The sequence below is a fragment of the Styela clava genome, chromosome 6, assembly GCF_964204865.1.
Source record: "Styela clava chromosome 6, kaStyClav1.hap1.2, whole genome shotgun sequence".
Classification (NCBI taxonomy): domain Eukaryota; kingdom Metazoa; phylum Chordata; class Ascidiacea; order Stolidobranchia; family Styelidae; genus Styela; species Styela clava.
In genome coordinates this window covers 3,763,203-3,787,191 of record NC_135255.1, presented here as the reverse complement: position 1 = coordinate 3,787,191, position 23,989 = coordinate 3,763,203, and the positions used below count along the sequence as shown (strand labels likewise).

General features: G+C 32.1%; 2 protein-coding genes across 4 annotated transcripts in view; both read right to left on the bottom strand.

The window, feature by feature from the left end:
• LOC120331642 (diacylglycerol lipase-alpha-like) overlaps positions 1-21,535 on the bottom strand; it is a 25,707-nt gene extending 4,172 nt beyond the window's left edge. The window contains exons 1-23 of one of the 3 annotated variants that reach the window (XM_039398757.2): positions 21,305-21,535; positions 20,515-20,695; positions 19,770-19,866; positions 18,859-18,963; positions 17,342-17,495; positions 16,230-16,323; positions 14,599-14,733; positions 13,469-13,501; positions 11,348-11,425; positions 10,350-10,474; positions 9,582-9,759; positions 8,508-8,669; positions 7,271-7,391; positions 6,853-6,958; positions 6,304-6,445; positions 5,359-5,585; positions 4,427-4,553; positions 3,896-4,015; positions 3,136-3,287; positions 2,299-2,429; positions 1,564-1,625; positions 694-832; positions 81-178 (exon numbers count right to left, since the gene is read on the bottom strand). In XM_039398757.2, coding sequence (XP_039254691.2) covers positions 87-178; positions 694-832; positions 1,564-1,625; positions 2,299-2,429; positions 3,136-3,287; positions 3,896-4,015; positions 4,427-4,553; positions 5,359-5,585; positions 6,304-6,445; positions 6,853-6,958; positions 7,271-7,391; positions 8,508-8,669; positions 9,582-9,759; positions 10,350-10,474; positions 11,348-11,425; positions 13,469-13,501; positions 14,599-14,733; positions 16,230-16,323; positions 17,342-17,495; positions 18,859-18,963; positions 19,770-19,866; positions 20,515-20,695; positions 21,305-21,399 — 2,856 coding nt within the window. In that variant the 5' untranslated portion in view covers positions 21,400-21,535 and the 3' untranslated portion in view covers positions 81-86. The remainder of the gene's footprint in view (positions 1-80; positions 179-693; positions 833-1,563; positions 1,626-2,298; positions 2,430-3,135; positions 3,288-3,895; positions 4,016-4,426; positions 4,554-5,358; positions 5,586-6,303; positions 6,446-6,852; positions 6,959-7,270; positions 7,392-8,507; positions 8,670-9,581; positions 9,760-10,349; positions 10,475-11,347; positions 11,426-13,468; positions 13,502-14,598; positions 14,734-16,229; positions 16,324-17,341; positions 17,496-18,858; positions 18,964-19,769; positions 19,867-20,514; positions 20,696-21,304) is intronic. The other 2 variants (XM_039398758.2, XM_039398759.2) reach the window with 2 other exon arrangements.
• LOC120331643 (general transcription factor IIE subunit 2-like) lies at positions 21,532-23,989 on the bottom strand. Its single transcript, XM_039398761.2, has one exon. It carries the CDS (start codon positions 23,962-23,964, stop codon positions 23,080-23,082), a length of 885 nt encoding a protein of 294 aa, XP_039254695.2. The 5' UTR covers positions 23,965-23,989; the 3' UTR covers positions 21,532-23,079.

The window sequence follows — 23,989 nt, the reverse complement described above, 5'->3', positions numbered from 1 at the left end:
TGATCCTTCACTCTTTTCAAAAATTTTCAATACCCTGAAATGCTTTGAATATTATCTTCAAATTGTTAAACCTAACTTACCAGAATTTAACTGACTGCATTAGTTCCATGTACATCAACACTCACGTCATCACAGGATATGTTACTGTCATCTTGCTCTTCAATCTGAAAACCTTCAGCTACAAATTTCCAAAGAAAAAAGACGAATGTTGGTAAATTTCAAACCAACTTATGCGACTTATCACACAGCTATTTATGTGAAATCTGCGCTAGTTTTCTGTAAATTTAAAAGAGTCTGAGTTTTGCATGTTTCTAAATTTGAGATTCACAAAATTTGAGACAGACAAAATTTTTAAAAATTCTAGTCCGCAGAAGAACGAGGATAATTGAATTCGAAACTTATGAGGGAACTGAAAAAAGCATTAAGTGAACCAAGAACGCTCGACAGATAAAAAATAATAGGACAAGTTTTTCCAAATCAAAAATTCCTCCAACATGAAGTCAGAAGCTAGAGTCGCGCTCAGAGTCATACTTTATGTCAACAAGGAGTCTGTTTGTGTTTAAATGAACCGGAGTTTAGAGTAAACTTCAAATCCAAACCACCAAATCGGCAGTGGGAAGTTGTGGTATAAAATACAGTACTCAATTTTAGTACATGAAAAATTACACCGACTTAATATGTTAAGCACATTACCATTGAATGGCGATGATGTGGCTGTGTCTGTCGTTGTACGTTTTGTGGAAGTGGAAGGAGTTGATGAAGCTTGTGGTATTGGAGTCAACAACCTATCTTTGTCAGTAGTTTCATTACATGCATTTGGTACAACATCAGCCTGCAACATCAAGTGTTTAATTGGTTAGGTTGCAAAGCTTGATATTACAACATTATAAAGAGTCGACCGACAAGAAAACAGTTCCCCCGAGCATCGGCTTCCTTGTTTATTTCTGTGACATTGACATTAGGTCATTAGCATTCTTTCAGACACCGCTTTCACTCAGACAGATTTTCAGGAACAACTTTGAACTTTCGACTCTTGTTCGTAGTGTCGAGTGTTAGTGTTATTTGTTAGTTATGTTAACAAATGAATCAGCAAATATAAACCAGTTATCTCAGCTCTCATTTGTCCTCAGAAGTGTTTTAGCTCGGCTGAGATAAATGGAAAGACTATGAAAAATGGGTGCGATAGACCAAACTTTTAAAATTAGTTCTTTTTTTGACAGCAGCTTGAACATTCTGGGGCAAAAATCATGATTTTGAAGATGTGAACCAATTTGCAAGCGCCAACTCACGGAACAAATTCCACAACGAAGCAGTATAGAAAAAAGTTTATAGGGTCAAGGATCGGGGGAACATCCATTGGTTTCTATTTCACATATATACATACCAAAACACCCAAAATCATCAAAATATCATCTCCTACTGCGTTAGATAATCAAAAAATATTAACAAACATTCAGCACATTTTATTTATGATTTACATAAATACAAATATATGTTGATCATGCACATTTTTGCAATGCAAGAAAAATACAACAATAACTAATATCATATTATATTACTTACTTTCACATTTTCAGGACTTCGGAATGACAGTCCAAACGTTTTCTTCGATACTGGACTTCGTGCTAGAAATAAGAAACCAATCAAGGATTAAAAAAGAAATTATCTAGACAAGATGAAAAATGCACATTGACTCATAATGTCATATTTATACATGGCCAATTGGCTACCAATCAATATTAGGCATATTCCCATTCAATGTTTACGCAACTGAGGTTTTATTCTGAGGAATGGAAAAACATTTTGTTATGCATTATAATTAGTCGCTCATTCAAGTTTTATTGTGATGGCAATCAGACAAATATGCATGAAAATTTTTCACTAAAAACTATCTGTGAAAACTCGCTTTTTTCATTTGTTGAAACCAGGGCTGTAGAGTCTGAAAAAACTCACAATCGACTCAAGACGCATGAAAAAACTTTGATCTAAACTCCAGCTACATAATCCGAAAAAATCAAATTTCGATAACGAAAACTATGGTATATGAGTCTATGACGGCCTTCTTTCATGGACTTAAGATTGGCTAGAAAAATTATTGATTACAGAGAAAACATGCTGAACTCCGACCCCAATTTAACATCTCTGATTGAAACCCTTGTCTACAGGTATTTCATCCTACATAATTTTTTTGAGAAATAGTTAAAATGTTGTGTGATTTTACAAGAATGGTGATTTCATGAGTACGAAGAGACGCTGTTTACCATGCATTATGGTTTTAAATCTTCACAACAAACATACCATAGTGTCCTGGTAAAGACAAAGTAAAAGATTCAGGTCTGGCAAGTGGTGCTGTTGCATCATGAGACATAGAGGAAGCAGATGAAGACGTGGATAATGGAGTACCCCGAATCTCATCAGTTATGTTGACACTAGAATAAAATTTTATATGGGTATTTTTTTTTATGTTTTCCATGCTTTCACTTGGAACAAATCTAGGAAGAACATAGTCAAGTCCAATGCTAAAACTTTTCATAATTAGTTGCTCATATGCCCAAATAATCTATGTCAGCAGTCCCCAAAGAGAGCGATTTGCTAGGTGCTTCTCCAAAATTGACAGAATTGTGTTAAACATAACCAATATATGATTGAATATTTTACATATTGTATTTATCATAAATGTTTTATTGTTTTTTGTTTTGAATGCTGCGTATATGAATCAATAAATCTATTTCACCTTTAAATGTTGTTTACTTTCTGTTACATAGTGTTATGTTACAAACACGGAAATTTGTTTTATTCGAAGGCAGCAATTTTTTTTTCGTGCAAGTGCGCCAAGAGTTTTTTCCCTTATAATATGGCGTCGTACGAACAAGAAGTTTGGAAAAGGTGTTTATCCAGTACAATAAATAGCTGTATACAGCTCCAAAGCAAATGCATATAACATTTGTGTTATAAAATTGTTTTCGTGATATCATAAAAGAAGGATGAAGAGAACTGAATAAATCATACAAAACTGGAAGATTTGTCTGCACAGAAAAACATGGGTTAAATACCTGCTTTGAAATCCATCAAATTCAAAGTTAAATTTATAATTTGTAGAATTTCTGATTACAATGTACGGTATACAAATCATACTTATTTTGATTTGTATTCAGAAACGGATGATCTGAGTCTTCCGACACATCTGAATCATGATGTCCATCAACTTCCTCATCATGATGGTGATGAGTTTGTACAGGAGATTCTATTATCAAGGATGTGTGAGGTTGCTCTACTACGGGGATGGTCTATAAGTATAATATTACAGATTGAAGAATAGGTGAATGGGGCAAAAGAAAAATGAACTCTGCAAATTAAAGAATATATATCAGTTTTATGAGTGGTAAAAACTCTAGGACCTGAAAATACAGTTATCTGGAGCAACCTATTACTGATAGTGGTTCTAGTATTCATTAGGTTATCCGTACTACTAACAAAAACAAACAAAATACAAAATTTCAGTAACAGGTTCCTTCGTTTCATAAACAATGCCGAACTTCTAGAACCATAATTGTACGTCATATTGACTAATGTATGTAACTACTAACTACATATGTTTCATTACCATGATTCGCTTTATATAAATTTCATACATAACTTTTGAAACGCCAAATACAATGATAGTTTTCAACTACGTGGTATGTTACCCATTTGCTGCTGTAGTCAAACGCTCACAACCAAAAAAAAAACAGAACAGGTCAGCTGATTATCACAACCATCCAAGGCATGTGAACCCTCCCTGAATCCTACACCATTGCTTGCAACTACATTAGTACATATATAGCATTGTAGAATAGAGTGGAAGCCTAGTAAAGGCTGCTTTTAGTCATTTATGATTCAACAGATATTTCGCTACCTTGTTCCTGTTTTTGTCTTTATTGCTTTGCATAGAATTACTTTTATTTTCAGTATATGGAAGAGTTGCTGATTGTGCATATGATCTGTTGATACGATCGGTAGGAAAATTGTGTATGGCCTGAAAAAAATATATATCAAGCATTAGACTTGCATAACTAATTAGTATTGAATATTCAAAATTTTGAAATGCTTAATCACACCGTTAACTTTAAATTTAATTACGCCAAGTAAGCAGTCAGTCATGACTATAAATACGTGCTTAGAATAAAGGGCATGCCAAAAGCTGTTTAACAAAGATACTGTTATGATTTTAGGCGAAGTCAAAGTTTTGAGTTTGGTGCTGTTTTATGAACAAGTAATTTCGCTATACTGGTTTGCTATAATGAGCAATTTCAAAATGCATTGTTTGTTTTAAAATCCCCAGTCATTAGGGAAAAAGAAATTCAGCAACCTCAGACCATCAAGCCTTGACCTGAAAATTTGAGCTAATCCTGAAATTTTTCAATCGCCATAACACGATTATAATCACCTTTCTGACACATCTTAAAACTTCTTGTGGCAAATGATGAGAAATCATCTGATGTGATACTATAACTTGATTGAAGTCATTCACGTTGTCACCATATATCATGTAATACTTTTTCTTCTTCTTGGAACTGTTGATGTAAAATAAGAACAACTTTATAAAGAATTTGCTCTCTACCTCACCTCTGTGTAGGGTCATGTATGACAGAATTGTCAAACTATTGTAGCCATTCATTGGGTAGTTTGAATAAGCACTGAGTAGTGGCAGTTTCCATCTTATAACATCCCTATAAATTGCAGCAGTCTCAACCTTCTAACTAATCCTATATCCAAGGTGGGCCGGTTTGATGAGACGAAATTGTTAGACATATTATATAAGTCTTGAACTTTCTACAATAAAATGAAAATCCGATTTTAATAGGCATAGGGACGCTACATGGTTAGAGACTTATGGAATCTAGTTCATCTTTATTTGAAAAAGTTTCTTGAAAATCCCCCTTGTTAGCCTACTCATTGAGGGAGAATTTAGTGGCAAAAATTTGAAAGAAAAAAGTGAAAGATGCAATTCCTGCCACAGAATTCATGTAGAAATCAAGCCACACTGTTTTATTTAAAAGGGGATGTTCACACCTTTATTCCTAACAACATGTAAAGGAGATATATTTTTAATAAGATCCAGAATCTTTCTATTTCAGCATTGCCTACACAATTTATCACACCCTGGGCAGGTGGTCGACATGGTGGCAGGATGGTGGCAAACATCTTCCCAAAAGCATTCCTAACCGATTGGGAAACGCTGCGCTAGGCCAATGGCTCTGATAAGCAATGTAGTAAAAAAAAGTTGAAGATGTATTTGACTATTTAGTTTGTCAGAATTCACAGTTACTAAATAAATAAAAATATCTATATTAGATATGCAACCAAAAATCACCATACTTCTGTTCCGATATACAGTCATTGGAATACACAAGATGAAAAATTCTTCCTGGTGGAAAAAGTTCTTCAGTTGCTGTTGAGACCATTTCTGTTGCCGTAGTATTTGCACTCACAGAATTTGTAGGCCTGGCACCTAATCTTACAGCTCGTGAATTCAATCTTTCCGAGCGCAGCAAACCATGGCGGTGTTCAATAGAATTGCACAAGTTCCCAAGTATAATTTGGTACTGAAATTAAAATAAAAAACTTGATTTTTACTTGATTTTTTTTTATAAAAGAAATCACCCATAGCAGGCTCAGAAATAGAAGAGACTCTTATCTGGGCAAAGATACAGGTGAGCATTGTAATGACAATATTGCAAAGGCCTGAATAGTATGGATCGAAAGAAAATTTACTAAATGAACGCTGCAGACAATTATGGACATGTTAAGAATATAACCGACTTTCATTGACAAGCGGGAACTTGAGTAGTGAATGATCGAGAATAAATGGGAGGAAAAAATAAAACCAGATAAGCAAGTTAAGTCATTTGATGACAACAGATTTGACAAAATCTTCATATTTATCTCAGGGAAAGGTGAAGAGCTAGCTTAATCACATGTCGAACCACAGCCACGTGTCCAGTGGCCATTCCAAACGTTGGGTATGAGATTAGTTAGCTAGTTTTTTTGCTTCAGATGCATGGACTTGATGGTGGAGGAAGCCGTAATCGTCCAGCAGCTAAGTAAAATACCCTTCAACAACAAGGTGTCCAGCAATACTCTAGCACAAAATTAGTCCCCACAGGACGGTTCTGCAGTAGCGAAAGTTTTCTTTGCGCTCAACACAATGTGTCAACTTCTGTGGCTCTGTTGGTTCATTTATTTTATTTCAATCAGGAAGCTCAGTACAATTTTGGGTGTCTGATCTTATGTTTGGCGAGATAATTGTACACAGATACTCACTTTTGGCGTCTTAGTATGCTTCAATAAGTCAAGAACTTCATTTCTTAAACTTTCTAATTGTGATAATCCAGCTCTTGGTACAATGTCTTTACCAAATATTAAAGTATGAATATAATCTTTAGATGCCATCACAGCAGAATGGCTAAAATAGATGAAAATTAATGATATGAAGGCATACATAGAATTTCCATAAAACATCACCATGATTTAAAAAACAGAGCAATCCGTAAATATATGGACACGAAAAGCAAATACAGTAATACAGCCAATGATAGCAAAATTTCAGGCTAATGTTACTAGAATGGTGTCGAATTTCATATGAAAATGTGTCAGAGAATAATCGAACATCAAATTTTATGGTGAAATGTTGAGCCGCATAGGACTATAGGAAAAATTCAAAATCAAAATAAAATAGTATTCCCTGAGACTTCCCATCCGTATTGAAAATTTGAAATCAATTGGTCAATTAGATGCAAAGAAAAACGATTTTCCAACTTCAATGATGAAATTTTTTTAGTAAAACTATCTTAATTCAGAAGATTAACCTACCTCAATAATCCACCCGGAGGTGAAAATGCATAACATTTTAAATTTCGATAAATAGGATGCAGTAGAATGGCAAGAATACTGGCAATACCGGCACCAAGTGAATGACCTGAAAAATATCATTTAAGAAATCATGCGATCTAATATAACAGCAATATCACATAATGATATATGAAATTACTAGAAATATGTGTACTTGTCATAATTTCAAAGTTGTGAAAATAAGATAGGTAAATAGAACAATACATAGTGTTAATGATAGGTACCATCTATTAGTGAATTTCTCACCCTGTATCACCATTCTTTTATTATTTTGAAGCTAAAACAATCAAGATCTTGACTGTTTGAAGAATGAAAAGATTGCAGTCCATAGAACAAACTTTTCACCCCAAGAGTACATAACCATAAATTGACAACTTACCCACTAAAACTAAATTATAGTCTTTCGTCCCCTTGGAAATACAATGACCAAAACCGAGAGACAAAACCATTTCTTCTTGCAAAAGTTTCTTCTTAATATATTCAGCACCATCCACCATGCCCTGGATAAGAGATATTAGATGGTTGGAAATAATTGGTTCAACGATTTCCAAGAGCTTTCAATATAAGATTAAGAATATATCATTATTGACTGGATATACGTGAGTGGTAGTAATGAAGTTGAAGTAATAAAATTTAGAATGAGAACTAAAAGTACATTGTATCAAATAGAACAATAAATTACATATATAAAATTTGAAATTACATGGCTGTAAACGCTGATCAGAAAAATTGATAGCTTCTCAATTACTGTTGTTTACAATTCTTTTTACATTTCATCCATCACCACATAGTTAATGAGTTGTTCAGAAGGATTGGTATCTTTTTATTGCTGGGTTCAATGGGTATGCTTATATTGAAATGAACATGATTTGGTTCTCACAGTTGTTTGATATAAAATTGATATTAATAAGACTGATATATGTGAAAGTATTAGACAGCTATGCATAAAATATTGATTGATATTTTTGGATATATTTCTTACACCAATGCATAATACAGACACCCAATTTTGGAAATGAAATTTGACTATGAAAGTGAGTATTATAAGTGGAGAAATATGGCAATTACTCTATATAACAGCTAACAAGAGTAATAGGAAAAATAAACAATATTCGCGAAAATCATGTGATTTTTTTTAGATAATAATATTGAGAATTCACAAATACTTTAGTGAACAATCCATACTAAGTTGGGTTGCCAGAGCTATAAGAATGTTCACAGGAACAGATGAAGAAATCAAATGTCGGTATCAAATATTCAGAATTTCTCATTGTCAGTGTTCATTAGCCATAAACCACAAAGAGTTCGACTATATGTATGGACTAACTATATGTACACTTCCAATTTTGATGGATATATACAAATCTATATGCTAAAATCCTGATAACAGAAGGTGATATGTAATTTTGGCATGAATCACAATATCATTGAAAAACATGCAATTCCGTGCAAAATACAGTACTTTCATAGTAGGCTACTTTATCAATTGTGCTATTTCTTGCAATACAATTTTTTATAATAAATAATTTAATAATTTAATAATAATTTAATTTAATAATTTAATAATTCTTTAGACAAAAACAATGTAACTTTCAAAGTAATATCCTTTCACTTACCTTGTGTGCTCTCCAAGTTCCATCATTTTCCTCTGTATCAAGATATTCAGAAGAAGCAACGAGATCAGTGAGGGCATCCGCTTCTGCTAGTGTTCCCCTCACTGTAACAACCACTGATCGTTTTTCATGATCAACAGATAGAAAGAATGGTTGTTTTGATACCTGAAAAAAATTGCAAATAAAGAGTCATAGAAGATGCCATTTCATGTACAGCAGAATCAATCAGAGTAAAGAGCGCAGCAACAGAGATAAAATGTCCAAAAATCTGCATTTGAACAATTCCATACGATTATTTGCTGATTAGGTAATTTCTTTGAATATCAATTTTGAAATCACAATTTTATTTTACAAATACAGTTTTTCTCATTTTGACACAAGTTTTCACTAAATGTGGTCAAAACATGCGTTACATAGATTTCATATAAAATGTCAGTGGTTCCCAAACTTTTTGTTTGTGCGGCATGTATACACAGCATTTAAAATAAGAAACAACATTCATGAGTAAAAACATTTATAATAAATACAATATGTAAAATATTCATTCTTTTCTTAGATATGTTTAACAGTAACACAATTCGGTTGATTTTCACAGCTCACTTAGCAAACCGTCCACTTTGGGGATTTCTGTACTAGATTGTATATAATGATTTTTAAGCTTTGGAGAGAGATAGAATAAATAGAAATGCATCAGCGACATTAATAATACATTAATGACATTAATGATATCAAACTGCTATGACTTTCGCTTAAATATTATCCAAAATCTGCACCATTTTACAACCATACACATGCAGATCACTGTCACCCTCACAGATATAATGCACCATAGGCATCTATCACAATCATAATTTGATGTATCGATATAAACGATATCGAGTCCTGCAGTGGTATACCCAGTGACAAATTTCTTTAAGATTTTTTTCTTCAAGATAATTCACTCAAATTCTTTTGGCAATGACAGTTGGCAATGATTTTTTTTATAAAAAGCTTGATTTGAAGTTAACTAAGCAATCAAATCATAACTTCAATAATAAAAATCATAATAGAAAAAATCAACTAATACAAATATCTTACATCATTTTCAAATGATACATAAACTACTTCTGTGTTGACACCATGATCAGTAAGTGATTTCTTGATTCCAGCAATTGCCCATCCACAACCGGAATCACCCTTGATGAGTGTTTTTCTTCGTCTTGCCACTTCTGTCCCAATACAACATCGTGATGTACAGGTTGGATTCTCACTACACCTAAAAAATACTGGTTATCTTATGGGCCTTAGAGTGAAAAAATCTTAAGAATTCAAAACATGGGACTTGAAACATACTTCTTGATAATTGAGAATTTCAGTGTTTAAATACAAAGACAATAACATGTAAAAAGATTATACATACAAAACTATATAACAATTTCCCAACAAGACGTTTCTGAAATATAAATTTTTATACTTAAATTTCCAAGTTCAAAGATAGATTAAGCAGAAATGCCACTAAGAAACTTACTAAAAACTGAGAAAACTCAGGGCAAAATTCGTCTGCGGCCGGTGCATTTCACTTGTTTCTACTCTTAAGGTGAGTTTATGTCATTTGGTTTGTATAATTAATTTTTCCTCTTTCAGTTATAAAATATCTTCTTATATACAAAAGTAATCATTTCCTACAGTCATATCCAAATATTAAAAAATCCTAACCTGATATCAGCAAAATCACACCATTGATTGGGAAAACAGCAGGATAATAGAAAACATTAATGAGATAGCAGTATGAAGTCACCCATGCGCTGAATCCTAAAACTAATACTTCATCATGTATTATTATGAGAAGTACCATACTTGACTTACAGACATTCCTGAAGGACACCACATAGTCCAGTTCCAGTGTTCTCCACCCAATAGAAGAGAGGTCCATATGCAGCTAGACCATAAACACAATAATACGCCAGGTCCTCACATTCTTGTTTAGTCACCTGAATAAATTTATACCGGTAATTGATTTTCAATTAGCATGCATATTTAAAAACTATTAGTAATTTCATAGAATCATTTTTCTATTACTTACTGTTGTAAGATGTTAGTAATGATGGGAAAACTAATACCAAGTGCTCAATATACCAAATATGATAAAAGATGAATAAAATTGAATATTCCACTTAAGTTTTGACATCCATGTACAGCAAATATTTGCACGAACAAAATATTTTGTCACAAGTATCATTGCAAAATCCAATACTTTACAATCACTTCTTCTTAGGGAGTCCAAAATCAAATGGTTTTTATTCTGGGATTCTGCTTTGCAGTTGTTCTCATAAGCATATAACATACTGAGATACAAAACAGGCTTAACCCAGGTATTTGACATCCCATTTTATACACCTCGGGATGGAAGGCAGGGTCGGATAAACAATGAGGTCGACTAATGGTTGGGCTTCAAACGTCCAAAATGAAATCCAAACGCATAAACCATTAGGTTATTAATGTATGATTTCCAATATCTAAATTTTGGATATAAGACCCATTATCACATGTTCGCAGAATCAAGACCTGCAACGATTAATAGTGTGCATGATGATTGTTTGACCTGTCATCATTGTGGGATTGCCCTAAATTGCGAGGTAGACAAATTTCTCCACCATCAAGTGCAGGCATCTGAATCGAATAACTGATGACTATTTCCATATCTGACATATGTTAATCGGATGACAAGCTGTGGTTAATCATATACATGTTTAATTAAGCCATTTTACCATGTTTCTTCACCTTGGAATAAACTTGACAATCCAATCATAAACTAACTTTTCCTTCGAGGCAAATAACTGGTAATAATAACCACGTTTACCCACCGTATTACTGAGATCCACAAAATTAGTATCTGGTGTAATTGCTCTTCCACACATGAATTCCTCCACATCATTTTCATCCTAAAGTAGACTTGTTATGTTAATTCGGCAAGTTACAAAGTAAATGACACAGTAAGAATAAGGAAAAGGCAGATAATAATAAAGAAAATAACACATAAAGTGGGATTTATGAGTACCGTTATTACAAAATAATAATTTGAAGTATAAACAGAGAAATGAAGAATTTATAAAAAAGGTAATATTTCCAACTGATTTATGAATCTTTAGAATGGCCAATCACTGGTGAATAGTGATGTCCATAGAACTTGGGATAGTCCATATTTTTAATTTTTTTAGAATATACGACGACAATATTGAAATATCTGTGCAAAGTTACATGACAAAATTTCAAAAATGAATATTTATAATTTACAAGGATTAAAGTAAATCTATTAGCAATTCTCAAATCACAGGAACTAAATATAATGTTCAAGTCTGTGCTTTAGTTTAGTTGATCATATTGTGGAGTGGTATATTTGTATCAAGACTTTTGAACTTTAGAATCAAATGGGTATTTTATGTATTTATATATATAAATAAGCTAGGAAATGCCTGCAACTACACCAGGCAATATCAATTATGTCAATCAGATTTGAGTCAAATAGAAATCGTGAATCACAATTTACATGCAGAGATGAAAAGACAACTACGGTAACTATGAATCAATAGAATATAACATGATGAATAGGTTGGAAAATTACTTCCTTGTTCACTTAAAATTATTCAAGCACTAAATGGGTATACTTAAAATTTAGTTCGAAAGAATTTGTGAATAATGTTTTTTGAAATATTGAACGCCCTAATATTCTATTGATATGAATCGCTTGGATTTTAGTTGAATCTATCTAAATTTTTCACAATTGTTATAATGGTGTTATATGCAAACAATCACCACAAGTTAGAGTTACTAGCTAGCTAGTTTCATCTAGACATACCATGGATGCAACTACCGTAATAGTGCAAATAATCACAAATCAAGTGTTGGTAACTTTTGGGTATTCACCATGCAGAAAGAATTTAAAAAGGACGTTTGTAAGTATCCTCAAGCATCACACTAGGCTTTTAATATGGTTTGAACATTTGAATTTGATTCTATTGGTGCTATTAGTAATATTCTAAATTGAATCGCATAAAATCAGCAAGTAATGCCATATCTCGATAACTAGCTACAGCATGCACTTAATTCAAACCAGGAAATATCCTGACTGAAATAATCATTTATTCAAAACTTTTTTGAACTTCAGTAATCTATAATTCCAAATTGGTCAACATAGACAGGATGGAGGTAAGATGCTTGATGAAAATGAAATATTGACGTAAATATATTGTTGGCTTCAAGTCCTATGGAAGTGAAATTTATTTCGATAGTTGCAGTAGTCTAATTGTGCGATGATAGTTCGATTCGTTTTGCCGCGATCTAACGATTTTTCTCTAATGTTCATTTATTTGCTATTGCTAGTTTGTGACACAAAAAATTTGTTTCCAAGTTGGATTTTCCTAAATTATCTTGGTGATCTATTGCAATCTATTTCAATATTGATTTGTTTTTTGACGCACATGACCTAATCATAAAGTGTTACTAAATAATCTCAAGCAAGAAACGTGAAGTGATGAAGACATCGAACCCTTGTGACTTATCTAAATAATATTACTCATATGTCTACATATCACCTTACTAAGATTGAATTTTATTATTCCAAAGTTTTAATTTGATGGTTTACTTCGGACATATTTTACCTAAACATGGTCATGACATGACCAAACATTTTTGAGCTGGTCTTTAGCGTATATACATGGATTATAAAAGAATTCAGATTTCATTATTCATTCATATAAATAAATAATATATATTCATTCTTGAAGGTGAAGTTACTAATGTGAAAAGCTACCCAAATTACAAATTATTCACTGAACTATGATTAGCATTCAAATTGGGATAGGATTACTCTAATCAATGAAAAAATTGAATATTCATGATGCTAATTTCATTCAAACAGTCACACCACAGGTGAAAATGATCAAATCAAAACCAAAGAAAATCAGAAAATAAATAAAAATAATTACGTTGCTCATAACTTGTTCGCGACACCAACATTCCTGTGAAGTGATAAACCAAAGCAGTAAGGTTAGTGGAAAGCAAGCAAAATGCAACAATCACCTGGAGTGAAGCAAGCAATGAAAAAATAAAAAGATGAGAAATTGAATGAAAATCTGAATGAAATCAATTCAAACTTAATCACACTCATTATTAATATACAAATAATGTTTTGAAACATAAGACGAAATACGGAATGGAAATGGGAGCCAAATTTCACAGCACGGACATAAACAATGTGAAACTGACAGAGAATAAATCAAAATGAAGATAAAAGCAGAAATATATATTTTCATTTAAAAATTAGTCATTTCTACTATAATTTTCTATGTTCAAACCAATGCTTCATAAGAATTAATAGAGCTTACAGTATGTTTTGTATGGAAAATTATTCCAAGATAGCTTCCAAGACCAATACAACTGAACTAAAAGTTGAAATAACTAAAAAATATTTGCCTGCTAAAGAAAACTCACCGACTATTATAGCAAAAGCTAGCTATGTCTAATGAAAAAGTAAGGCTTTTGGGAAGTGGAGAAAAGAAAATAAAGCTACATTGTGCATAATAACTAACTTAAAATTTGAAGAACGGAGAAGCTGGAATCATGAATTTAAATGCAAACAGGAATTTTTACTGATAAACAGCTTTTATTATCTTATTAAATCTATTTGAAAAATGTATTTTTTTGCCAAATACTATAGATTTTTCAATTTATCGATTTGAATATTTTTGACACTCATAACAAATGCATTAATAATTCAATAGGCATAATATGCTAATATAAATTTATAAATAAATTTATCAGTCTGATTTTATAGAAAAAGATAAAAAAAAAAAGACAATATAAACAGTGCTACAGATTGAAGCGAAAATGAACTGATTTGAATCTAAATGATAGCGTAAACATTATGCGAAGCAAAGAATATACAAGAAAATCCTATAAAATAATACTGATGGAAATCGAGAAATGAACGTAACCTAGGAAAATGAGTAGAAAATTCTTTAATTTTGCTGTTTATCATTACAAAATATATATTTCTATATATGTCTACACATCTATATCGTGATGCATGTTTTTAGGATATAACCCATTCACTCACAGTTACTGTTGTATCATTTTCAATGCATTGTTGTTTGTGACGAAGTAGAGTGAGACCGGCTATTATATCAGACATAACCAAGTCATGTTCTTTGAAAAAGTTGTGTAATAGCATGGATACCTCATCTAAAGCAACCTGAAAATATAGATTACTTGTTATAGGATGTTTATAAAATGAACTTGTTGACTGCTGTATCAAGAATTATCATCCATATATATATATACACGTTATTGATTGTGTATTTGGAACCATCCAATGCAAAATAAATGAAGAATATAGAGGGTTATCAAGCGTAGCTTCACCTATGTTAAGTAAAAAAGAGGAGTTCCTTATGGAAAAAATTGAACAGTGCCATGTATAACAATAGAATCCATGTCATCCGAACAACAGCATATTATAATTCCCTTGGGTTGTGGCATTCTGACATTTGAATTACTACGGAATAAACAAGTAGTAAAACTTGTATCTGAATGCCACGAACAACTGTTATCAAGCTGTAATGGCCACAAAATGATAACACGCTGACAGGAAGAAGTCCACATGATTTGCTTACCAGATAAAGATATCTTGATTCTTGAACATGTAGATTGAATCATGATACATCCGATAAAACCAGAGTTTCTGTTAGATGGCTGGTATTCAAGTATTTGCAGAATTTGACATTAAATGGAATAACTCCAAAAAAAATTTGAATCAAAAATGGCTACCGGTAATTTTGCAAAAATATTTATAATTTCATAAGAAACCATCAATACCAAACCATCTTTACAGAAATCTATTCTATTTCAGATATTCAAAAAGAATATATTCCACCAATTTTGATCATTAAAATAATTATATTACTGTGTACACGGTGCACACATCCAAACTTAGTTTTAGTACAAACTCATTAAGGTAGCAAATAACATGCCTAGAAAAAGCTTAAAAATTTAGAATTTAAATCAGGTGTGGGCATGGGCTTGTCAGGAGGGGCATAATAGCAGAAAGCGAATGGAATTTTTGCAACAGATCCAATACTAATAAATATTTAATGAAACCATAATAAACATTTGGGGTTACATTATTATATTCTGGTTCTCCAAACAGATTGGAATCTCTCTGATTAAGAGTGATATTGTATATACTTGTGGAATGACAGTAAATCTACTAAACCATGAAAAACAATTAGTCAAGCACATAGCACTTTGATAAAATATTAACAGTGGACAAGAAATAGACGAATGAAATGTTTTGCTTGATGATTGTTGTTGTTACTGAGAAAAAATCAATTTTCTTTTCACTTTTTTAAATTCTCAGTAAATATTTGGTATTCTAGGTTTTTACATATTTTCTCTGCTCTCCTCTTTTGAGGCTATTAATCTTATCTCAAATTTTGAAGAAAAATGTGATACTATATGAAATGCCATATATTTTTTATTACAATACTTTGCGTCAAAATATATCGTGTTCATCTTTACATGGTGGTCACAGTGGCCTACAGGTTAATAAAGCGTTAGATTTGACTATCATGGCATCGCACGTTGGAACTTTTATTTCCCAGAAAGAAATGAAATTTTTTGTGAATTTTCAATATCAAATTTGCAAATTTATCAATATAAACATATTTTTAGTAAAACAAGAACTGAACACACCTGTTTAATATTAGTACTGTTATTGGATACACAGCAGAAACAATTGCTTAATCGGGACAACCAAGTCTGCCGTCGTACGCTATCAAGTTCATTTCTGTAAATATGAGTATAATGAATCGAACAAGTCGAAATAATGCAAGCATACATATATAAATAATGAATTGTCATATAAAATTTCAAAACGCGATAACCATATCAGACAACAATCATGCAAAAATTTCACTTTAAACAGCTAATTAGGTAAATTTGAATAGATTCAACACAGACCCATTCAACAACTTGGACAAATATCAAACATATGGCATCATATTTGCATAGATTTTGAGTACATTTTGATTTTGAATAATATGAAACAATCCGATAGAGTAAGGAAAAAGGATGTTGCATCTGTGATATAAGTAGTAGAGGATTCAGAATAAATTATCAATTCAAAATTTAAATAATTAGGTACGTGTTGCATAGAAAAAATGTGTATACCACTGTGACATGATAAGCCAAATTTGGAATATATTTAGAACCAAATTCTTTAAAAACGACTATTTACAAAATTTAGTTTTTCCATGAAACATTTAGATGAAGAAAACACAAATCAAATACAACCCTCCTTTCAAAATATAGATTCTAGATTATATATATTATTCATGTATATTGAAATATTATTATTGGATGTCCCAAAGATTTTATTTTTTATAAATACATATTAATCCACACTCATTGCTTATCGATTTTAATTGGTAAGTATGTTGATATGTATTTGTCTGTCTGTCTGTCTGTTAGATGCACGCAATATCTCACGAAAGTGAGATTGAATCTGCTCCAGATTTTGCATGTGCATTCATCATATGTCGTACCAGAAGCCTATTGATTTTAGATGAATTATGTCGCATAAATAGGAGGTAATTAATTAATTAGTGATGGGACAAAGGTGTCACTATGGAGTAAGAGCGCTGTTTTGGGGGATCCCCTAGCTTTCGATCGATAAGTCTTCGGTCTCCGACCGATATTCTCGTTTTTCTGTTGAACAGAAAGAAATATATTTTCCGAAATATTGCAAATAGTGAATTATTCAGGTAAAAGCTTTTAAAAAAATAAAAATAATAAATAAAACAAACCTCATTTGTTCTATGTATGAAGCTGACATTCGTTCCTTGTAAGCATTCTTTACCTTGTAGTATTTTCCACCAGCGGGATCAAACACACAATATCCAACAAGAACAACAATGAGAAAAACTATGATGTTGACAATCACAATTCCTGAAAAAATGTCTTTAGTGAAAACAAGATATTTAGTGCGGGTAATATGAAGGTAACTTGGTCCCCAATTCCCAAAATAACAAGAGAGCAATCCTTAAATGCAAGTACACTGAAGTCCCACACACATAGTCAAAAATAATTCCCAGATTTGATGTTTTGAAATGGGCAGAGTTAATAACACGGTAAATTTTCTCGATATATCATGGTTTGATGTCATATGTACATAAACTGTTGAAGTGAATTGAATTTCACCACATGAAAAGAATTCTTAATTTGTAACTTCAAGACATTTGTTCTCAAAAGTTCTCTTATGTGACATTGCCCCTTTACAGCACTCTATACATCATCATTGTACCTCGGCAAAACAAAAGAAATGTGAGGGTTGTAAACAAATGCATTACAAATCAATTAAAATAATTATAATACACGGTGCTTTTAATGAGACGGATGAGCTTGGCGATTTTCAATGAGTTCTTAAAATTTGGAGACATTACTAACAAAAGCATAAACGTGACAAGTTTCGATATAATTTAGACTCTGAGAAAGCGTTTCGCCTCCTGCAGATTTTCACTGTCAAATGCATCTTTTTGCCTCCAGAGGGTGACTAATATTGCCCACTTCGAATTTCACGGCTTCAATGCACTGCTCCAGCAATAAATACAGGCCTGAATCCCTGTAAGTACCCTTCTATGCATAAGACTTCTAATCTAATCTCCTATCGATTAAAATTCTGACCTGTGGCAACAAAGTCATCTAAAGTTTAATGTTAGGTAGGTTTTGCCAACTGCCAAACCTAAAAGATTTCTATCTTTCTAGCACAGTTCTTACAGTGGCTTTATATCTTACTAGTCTGGATCCTTGTTCAGAATAGAGTGTGAAAAACATTAAAAATTCTCCAGTAACAAACCTGATAAATACCAAAAACCTAGACGAGAATTTGATATTGTGGCCAGACAGAATAATATGTTATGATTTGTCACAACCATGCAATCATTATATATAAATACTCATTTTAGAGTAAATTGCATATTTTCAAACTAATATTTTTGAACGTCATGACAATTCAATTATCGCAAGCATTCCAACAACTATTTCAACTCAGACTGGGGCCATACAGATGCATATCAAACAATACTTCACTGAAATTTACAGCAATATTTCAGATACCTTGAACATAAGATCAAGTTATTTAAATTCAAACTAATTATTTAGTAAACACAGAATATATCTTTTCTTGAGGATAGGCTAATAGATGAAAAACAGTTAATAAGAATTCAAATTAAGAAGAAATTTCTTCTATTTGGAAACTGATTTGGTAGATACAGATCACATATATTTTGAAATGCATCTGTAACAAGCAAATAAAAATTCATACCGATTTGTATATTGTATAAATCTCTCAGAACACCACAGATTCTCCAATGAAGAGATATTTGTACAGTGGTAAGAATACTATAGGCCATTTCAATGACGCCAAACGCTGAAATAATAAAAAAAATGAACCCAATTTAAACCCAGATTATCATCCTTTCATAATAACTCAAGTATTACAACTAATCTACAATTTATTGTTCCAAATTTTAAATAGATTCATTCAAAGAATGGCCAAAACCAAGTAATTTATCATTTCGAATACAATCTAAAATAATGTTTTTTAATAATATCATATTTATTTTACAAACTGGTCCTTTTCAACAGAGGATTTCCAAAAGCCATAGTTGATTCATAGAAATAAATTTGGTTAAGTGGAATGTTGATTTTAAATTGTTTTTTACAGAGTAGGAAGATCCCCCAAGTTTAAAAAAGCAAATTTATTAAGACGAGCAATTATTGAAAGAAAATAATTTAAACTAATTTTAAATGTATTTTAGAATTGTTTTACAGAAAATATGGACATAGGTACACTTTCACCTTAATAATTAGTAAAGTAATATGTTTATTGTTAGTTTATAAGCCCTAATCCAATTTGCCACTTTTACAATCTCTATTGAGAGTTCACTTTTGATTGAAGACCTGGGAGATATTTGTCACTATCAAAAAGATTGGTGTCATCAGTTAAAAATTGTGAGAAGAATGAAGAACAATGGGCAAGGTCATTAATAAAGACTAAAAATAATTAAGGCCCCAAAGTAGACCCTTGTGGACCCCATAAGATGCTGGAGCAGTATTTTTCTACTCGAACATATTGAGTTCTATCACCTCAATAACTAGATGATTTTCCCAGTATTTTTACTCAATTCGTTAGAGAACAGAGACATTCTTATAATTTATAAAACAATGTCATACCCATTCTGATATAAATCAAGTATTCCACTGGTTTTCTTGGTTCAGGGTTCATAATAGTTCCTTGCATGCTATAAAGGGTCAGCAAAATCTCTATTATCTGGAAAAAAAATACTCTATGAATAAAAATTAATATAAGTACATCACATCTAATTTTGTATCCAAGGTCAAGTATTTAGCACATTATATAAACTTAACTATATAGACATCTCAGAATCAAATCAAATGAAATTCACCCTACCCAAAGAGTATTAAAGGGAAAAGGTAGAAGTAAAGTCAAATCGAAAAGATTCCAGTCATTCCAATATTAGTACCGGAGTTCTTTACATATGAGTGACTATTTGTCGATAGCAATCATCAAAGAAAAGAGGGGAAAAACACTATAATATTATTAAAAACATTATGAGAGAGTACAGAATAAAAATTAAAAATAATATGATGCAGATTAAACTGGTGAAATGAGTATAAAAAAAAACTGTAAAATTTTGTTGATGACCGATATTGCTGTTGTTGCATTTTGTAATGTATTTAGTAACTATGTAATAATAATGATGTTTGAAGGAAGAAAAAATAATACCAGAGTGTATAGATAGGATAGTCAATGCCTAATCAGAACAATTTTGGTCCTTCCACAATTAATAGCTTCACTTTTCAGTGGCTGCTTATACAGTGTCTTTTTCAGAGTGAAAATGTAAGTGAATAAATTATAAATAATGATTATTTCTAAAAATCAAAAAAGCAATCTTACAGCAGCTACTGCAGCTAGTACCAAGTATCCTATTGAGTAATCTCTAATTTCATGAGCGCATGCTGCTTGGTCGTAGAGTGTCTTATTGTAGATAACACTGGTACTCAATGCATTTAAATCATACGAGGCATATTTATCCAGCTCTGGAGATGTTGAAATGATTACTGCTATCACAATAAATCTAAACAATTAAGAAAACTTAGTTTCAAATAACTACAATAATAAAAAGAGCAATGCTCAAACATAATATGAACACAAATATCACACAGTGACGGAGATGATAAAGCATGAATAAAGTGTTCCCATATTTCATAAAATGTGTTCCCATGGATTAAAACAAAACATAAAAATTTGATGTGGAACGTCGAGTCCCAAAAAATCCAAAAATGAGAAGGTATTAGGGCAATAGCCTTCCAGTAACTTCATTGATCTATATATATTGTCTACTAGATGTCAAAGTTTCAAACTTGACCGTGTTAAGGTGTTAGCATCGGTAGTCCCACATCTCATGGCCCACACCCAAAGGTGTAATAAATTGGATAGGCAATGCCAATGTCAGTTATAGAAACTCCTTACATATCAGTGGATTATTGCGCAAGGTATTTTCAGAGCAAAAAATAAAAATAAATACATATTTGGGAAAAATGGGATTATCTATCCCATTTCCAGCATTTTTTTATATGTCAGCGTCATTTCGACCAAAATATTATTCCTATTTGCTAAGTCTTTAGATATTTTTTCTATATCACATACCGGTAAATCGAAAAAATAAACGTAAATATCGACTTACAATATAAGATGCATGAGGAATAGTAACATTCCAGGAACCACAAGATCGTCGCTTCCCGTTCCCCATCTTCTTTTGAAGGCAATCATTCCAGGCATGATGGTGATAAATCCAACTTTCAACAAAGTTCATAAATTTGCTTTTAAACTAAGTAAGCTAATGATTATCTCCATTTAGGAAACGACATCTCATACTCCCAATAGACTCATGTAAATACCTGACCAGAAATGCTTGAAAAAAATGAATTAAAGATATGGATACACAATGTATGCAAATATTAGAATAGAGAGAGCCTGGCAGCTATTGGAAAATGAATAATTAGAATAAAATTACAAATCTTGAATCTTGGTGTAGTACAACCAAGAACATTTCCATATTGAAATATAAATTCCATAACATATTTTGCATTCTGATATTAGGAACAAAGTCCTAAATTATCGGTATTTTAAATTGAGAAAGAAATTAATTTGTCGATACCCCATAAATGTAGTTTGTTGGTGCCCACAGGTGTGTATAAAATGAGGTGAAACAAAGACTTGAATACACAGTTATTAGAATAGAACAAGCCTGATTAGGATATATAAAGAGATGACTTCATACCAAAATTGAAATTGTAATAGGACTATGAGAAATTCATTAAAAAAATATCATGCCAATTTTCTAAATTGATACATACAAGAGTGTGGTGGTACTATATTCTTTCAAGAATTAAAAAGGAGGTGTTGCATGATTATATTCTTATCAGTGTAGCCAGTGATGCACAAAGAATGGTTCGTGAGCGCAAAATTTAGAACAACACCTGGTACATTGGATCAGTGGTTCCCAACATTTTTTCAAGCAACCCAAATTTTCTAAAAAAAATTAATTTCCTAAAATCTCGCGACCCAAGGATATGTTCAAATACTCATTGGCATGTAATACTTTTATGGCCGCAAAATTCAATGACTAATAAAAAACATGACTAAGTGAGAAAGCTGCGTTAGTTTGCCCCAGTGAGGTCGTGGGGTAGCTCTACTTAAACAAAACAAATGCTGCAAAGTTTTTGCAATGTGATACTTCCCACGTATACAATTACTATTGAGCGACACTTCAATTACAAATATAAAACAAACAATAAAATTCACTAGAAATTGAAAATTGGTAACTTTTAGATTTTCGTTGAAAAAACAAGCTACCCATAAAAATGTTCAGGAGACTCAGTCGTGGGTCGTGACCCATAGGTTGGGAAACACTGCCTTAGATAATAAAAAGTAAGGTGGGTGCACAAATTTGTAGGTAGAAAGCATTTCGCAACAAGTCGAAACAAATTAAGTCGAAAGACAATTTGAGAAGGCTGAGAACAAATAGATAAATTTACAAGCTGCAGACCTAGTCCTTAGGGAGCAAAAAAAAATCAATACATTCTGAAAAAAATCATAAAGTTCAATTATGTGGTAATTAAAGTCATCCATGAAGTACATAAACAACTTTGATAGAAACATTTTTGAACAGATTAGTGAGAATCAAAAATATTAAAAACATTAGGTTTGACTGGTTTTCAAGTCTTGTCTGCAGTCAGTTTTTCATAGTGTGTATAATGGTAATTTAGTCATAATTTTGTCAAAACTTCCAAACGAACATTATTCAAATAGAATCCTACAAGCAAAAGGTATTATATTGAATTGACTTTGAGCAAATTACATTTGATTTGCATATAGCTTGCATCTTAGTCGATTGCTATTAAAAATAAGCACAGTCGTTGCAGAATACATTGCCTATACATAGATCAATTAAAAATATCATTTCTGTTTTTCAGAATAATCTTCTAAAACACCAGCTATAATATGATCATTATGTCTTTTAAATTTGCGCTTTCTGTTATTTGCCCTTTTACGAGGCTGTGCTGGCTTGAGCTTTGTCCTTGTGTCTTGTACAGAAGACATACCCTGTTGATTAAGGTACTCTTCAATTTTAGTTTCATCCATTGATTCAATAGCAACACTTCTCCACAACTTTTGAAATTCTTCGTCGACTTGAAACTCACAGCTTTTATCATTGTAAAACAAAACTTCCTTTTTATCAGGCCTCGTTATATAAATGATTTTATTTCCTAAAGCCTTTAGACAACGCTTTGCATTTGGTAAACTTTCTTCTACTTCGAAACGCATAATTCCACCTAGACCACGCTGATCATATCTATCCAATAATTTCAGAAGTGATTTTTTATCACGAATGTTATACTTCGGTTTGAAAGCGTATTTTCGTTCCTGGCCCGGATTGTCGACGACTTGTATTTTCGGATTATTTGGTAATGCTTCATTTATCAGCCAGTTTTTCTGTACTGGCGTTATAATATCTTCAAGCTTGCATTCCTCCAATATTTCATCAATCGTAAGTGGGAACATATCATCTTCTTGATGTCTCGATTTCATAAAGTTCACAATTTGAGCGAGGTTTCCGAATTTTGAACCTCCTATACCTGCCCTACTGCTATATGATGATATAGACTTGACCGAGTTACTATCTGACGTCGGCCGTTGTAATTTTTTAGGCTTTTTCTTTGCACTGGCTGCAGAAGTGTCATTGTTGACTGCCTCACTCTGATGTTTTCTCTTCTCTATGACAGGTCGTGCAAGCGCACGCTTATTAAACTCCTCTCTTTGACGTAAAAGACTAGCATCCATATTTCTAAATCAGTAAATTAAAAAA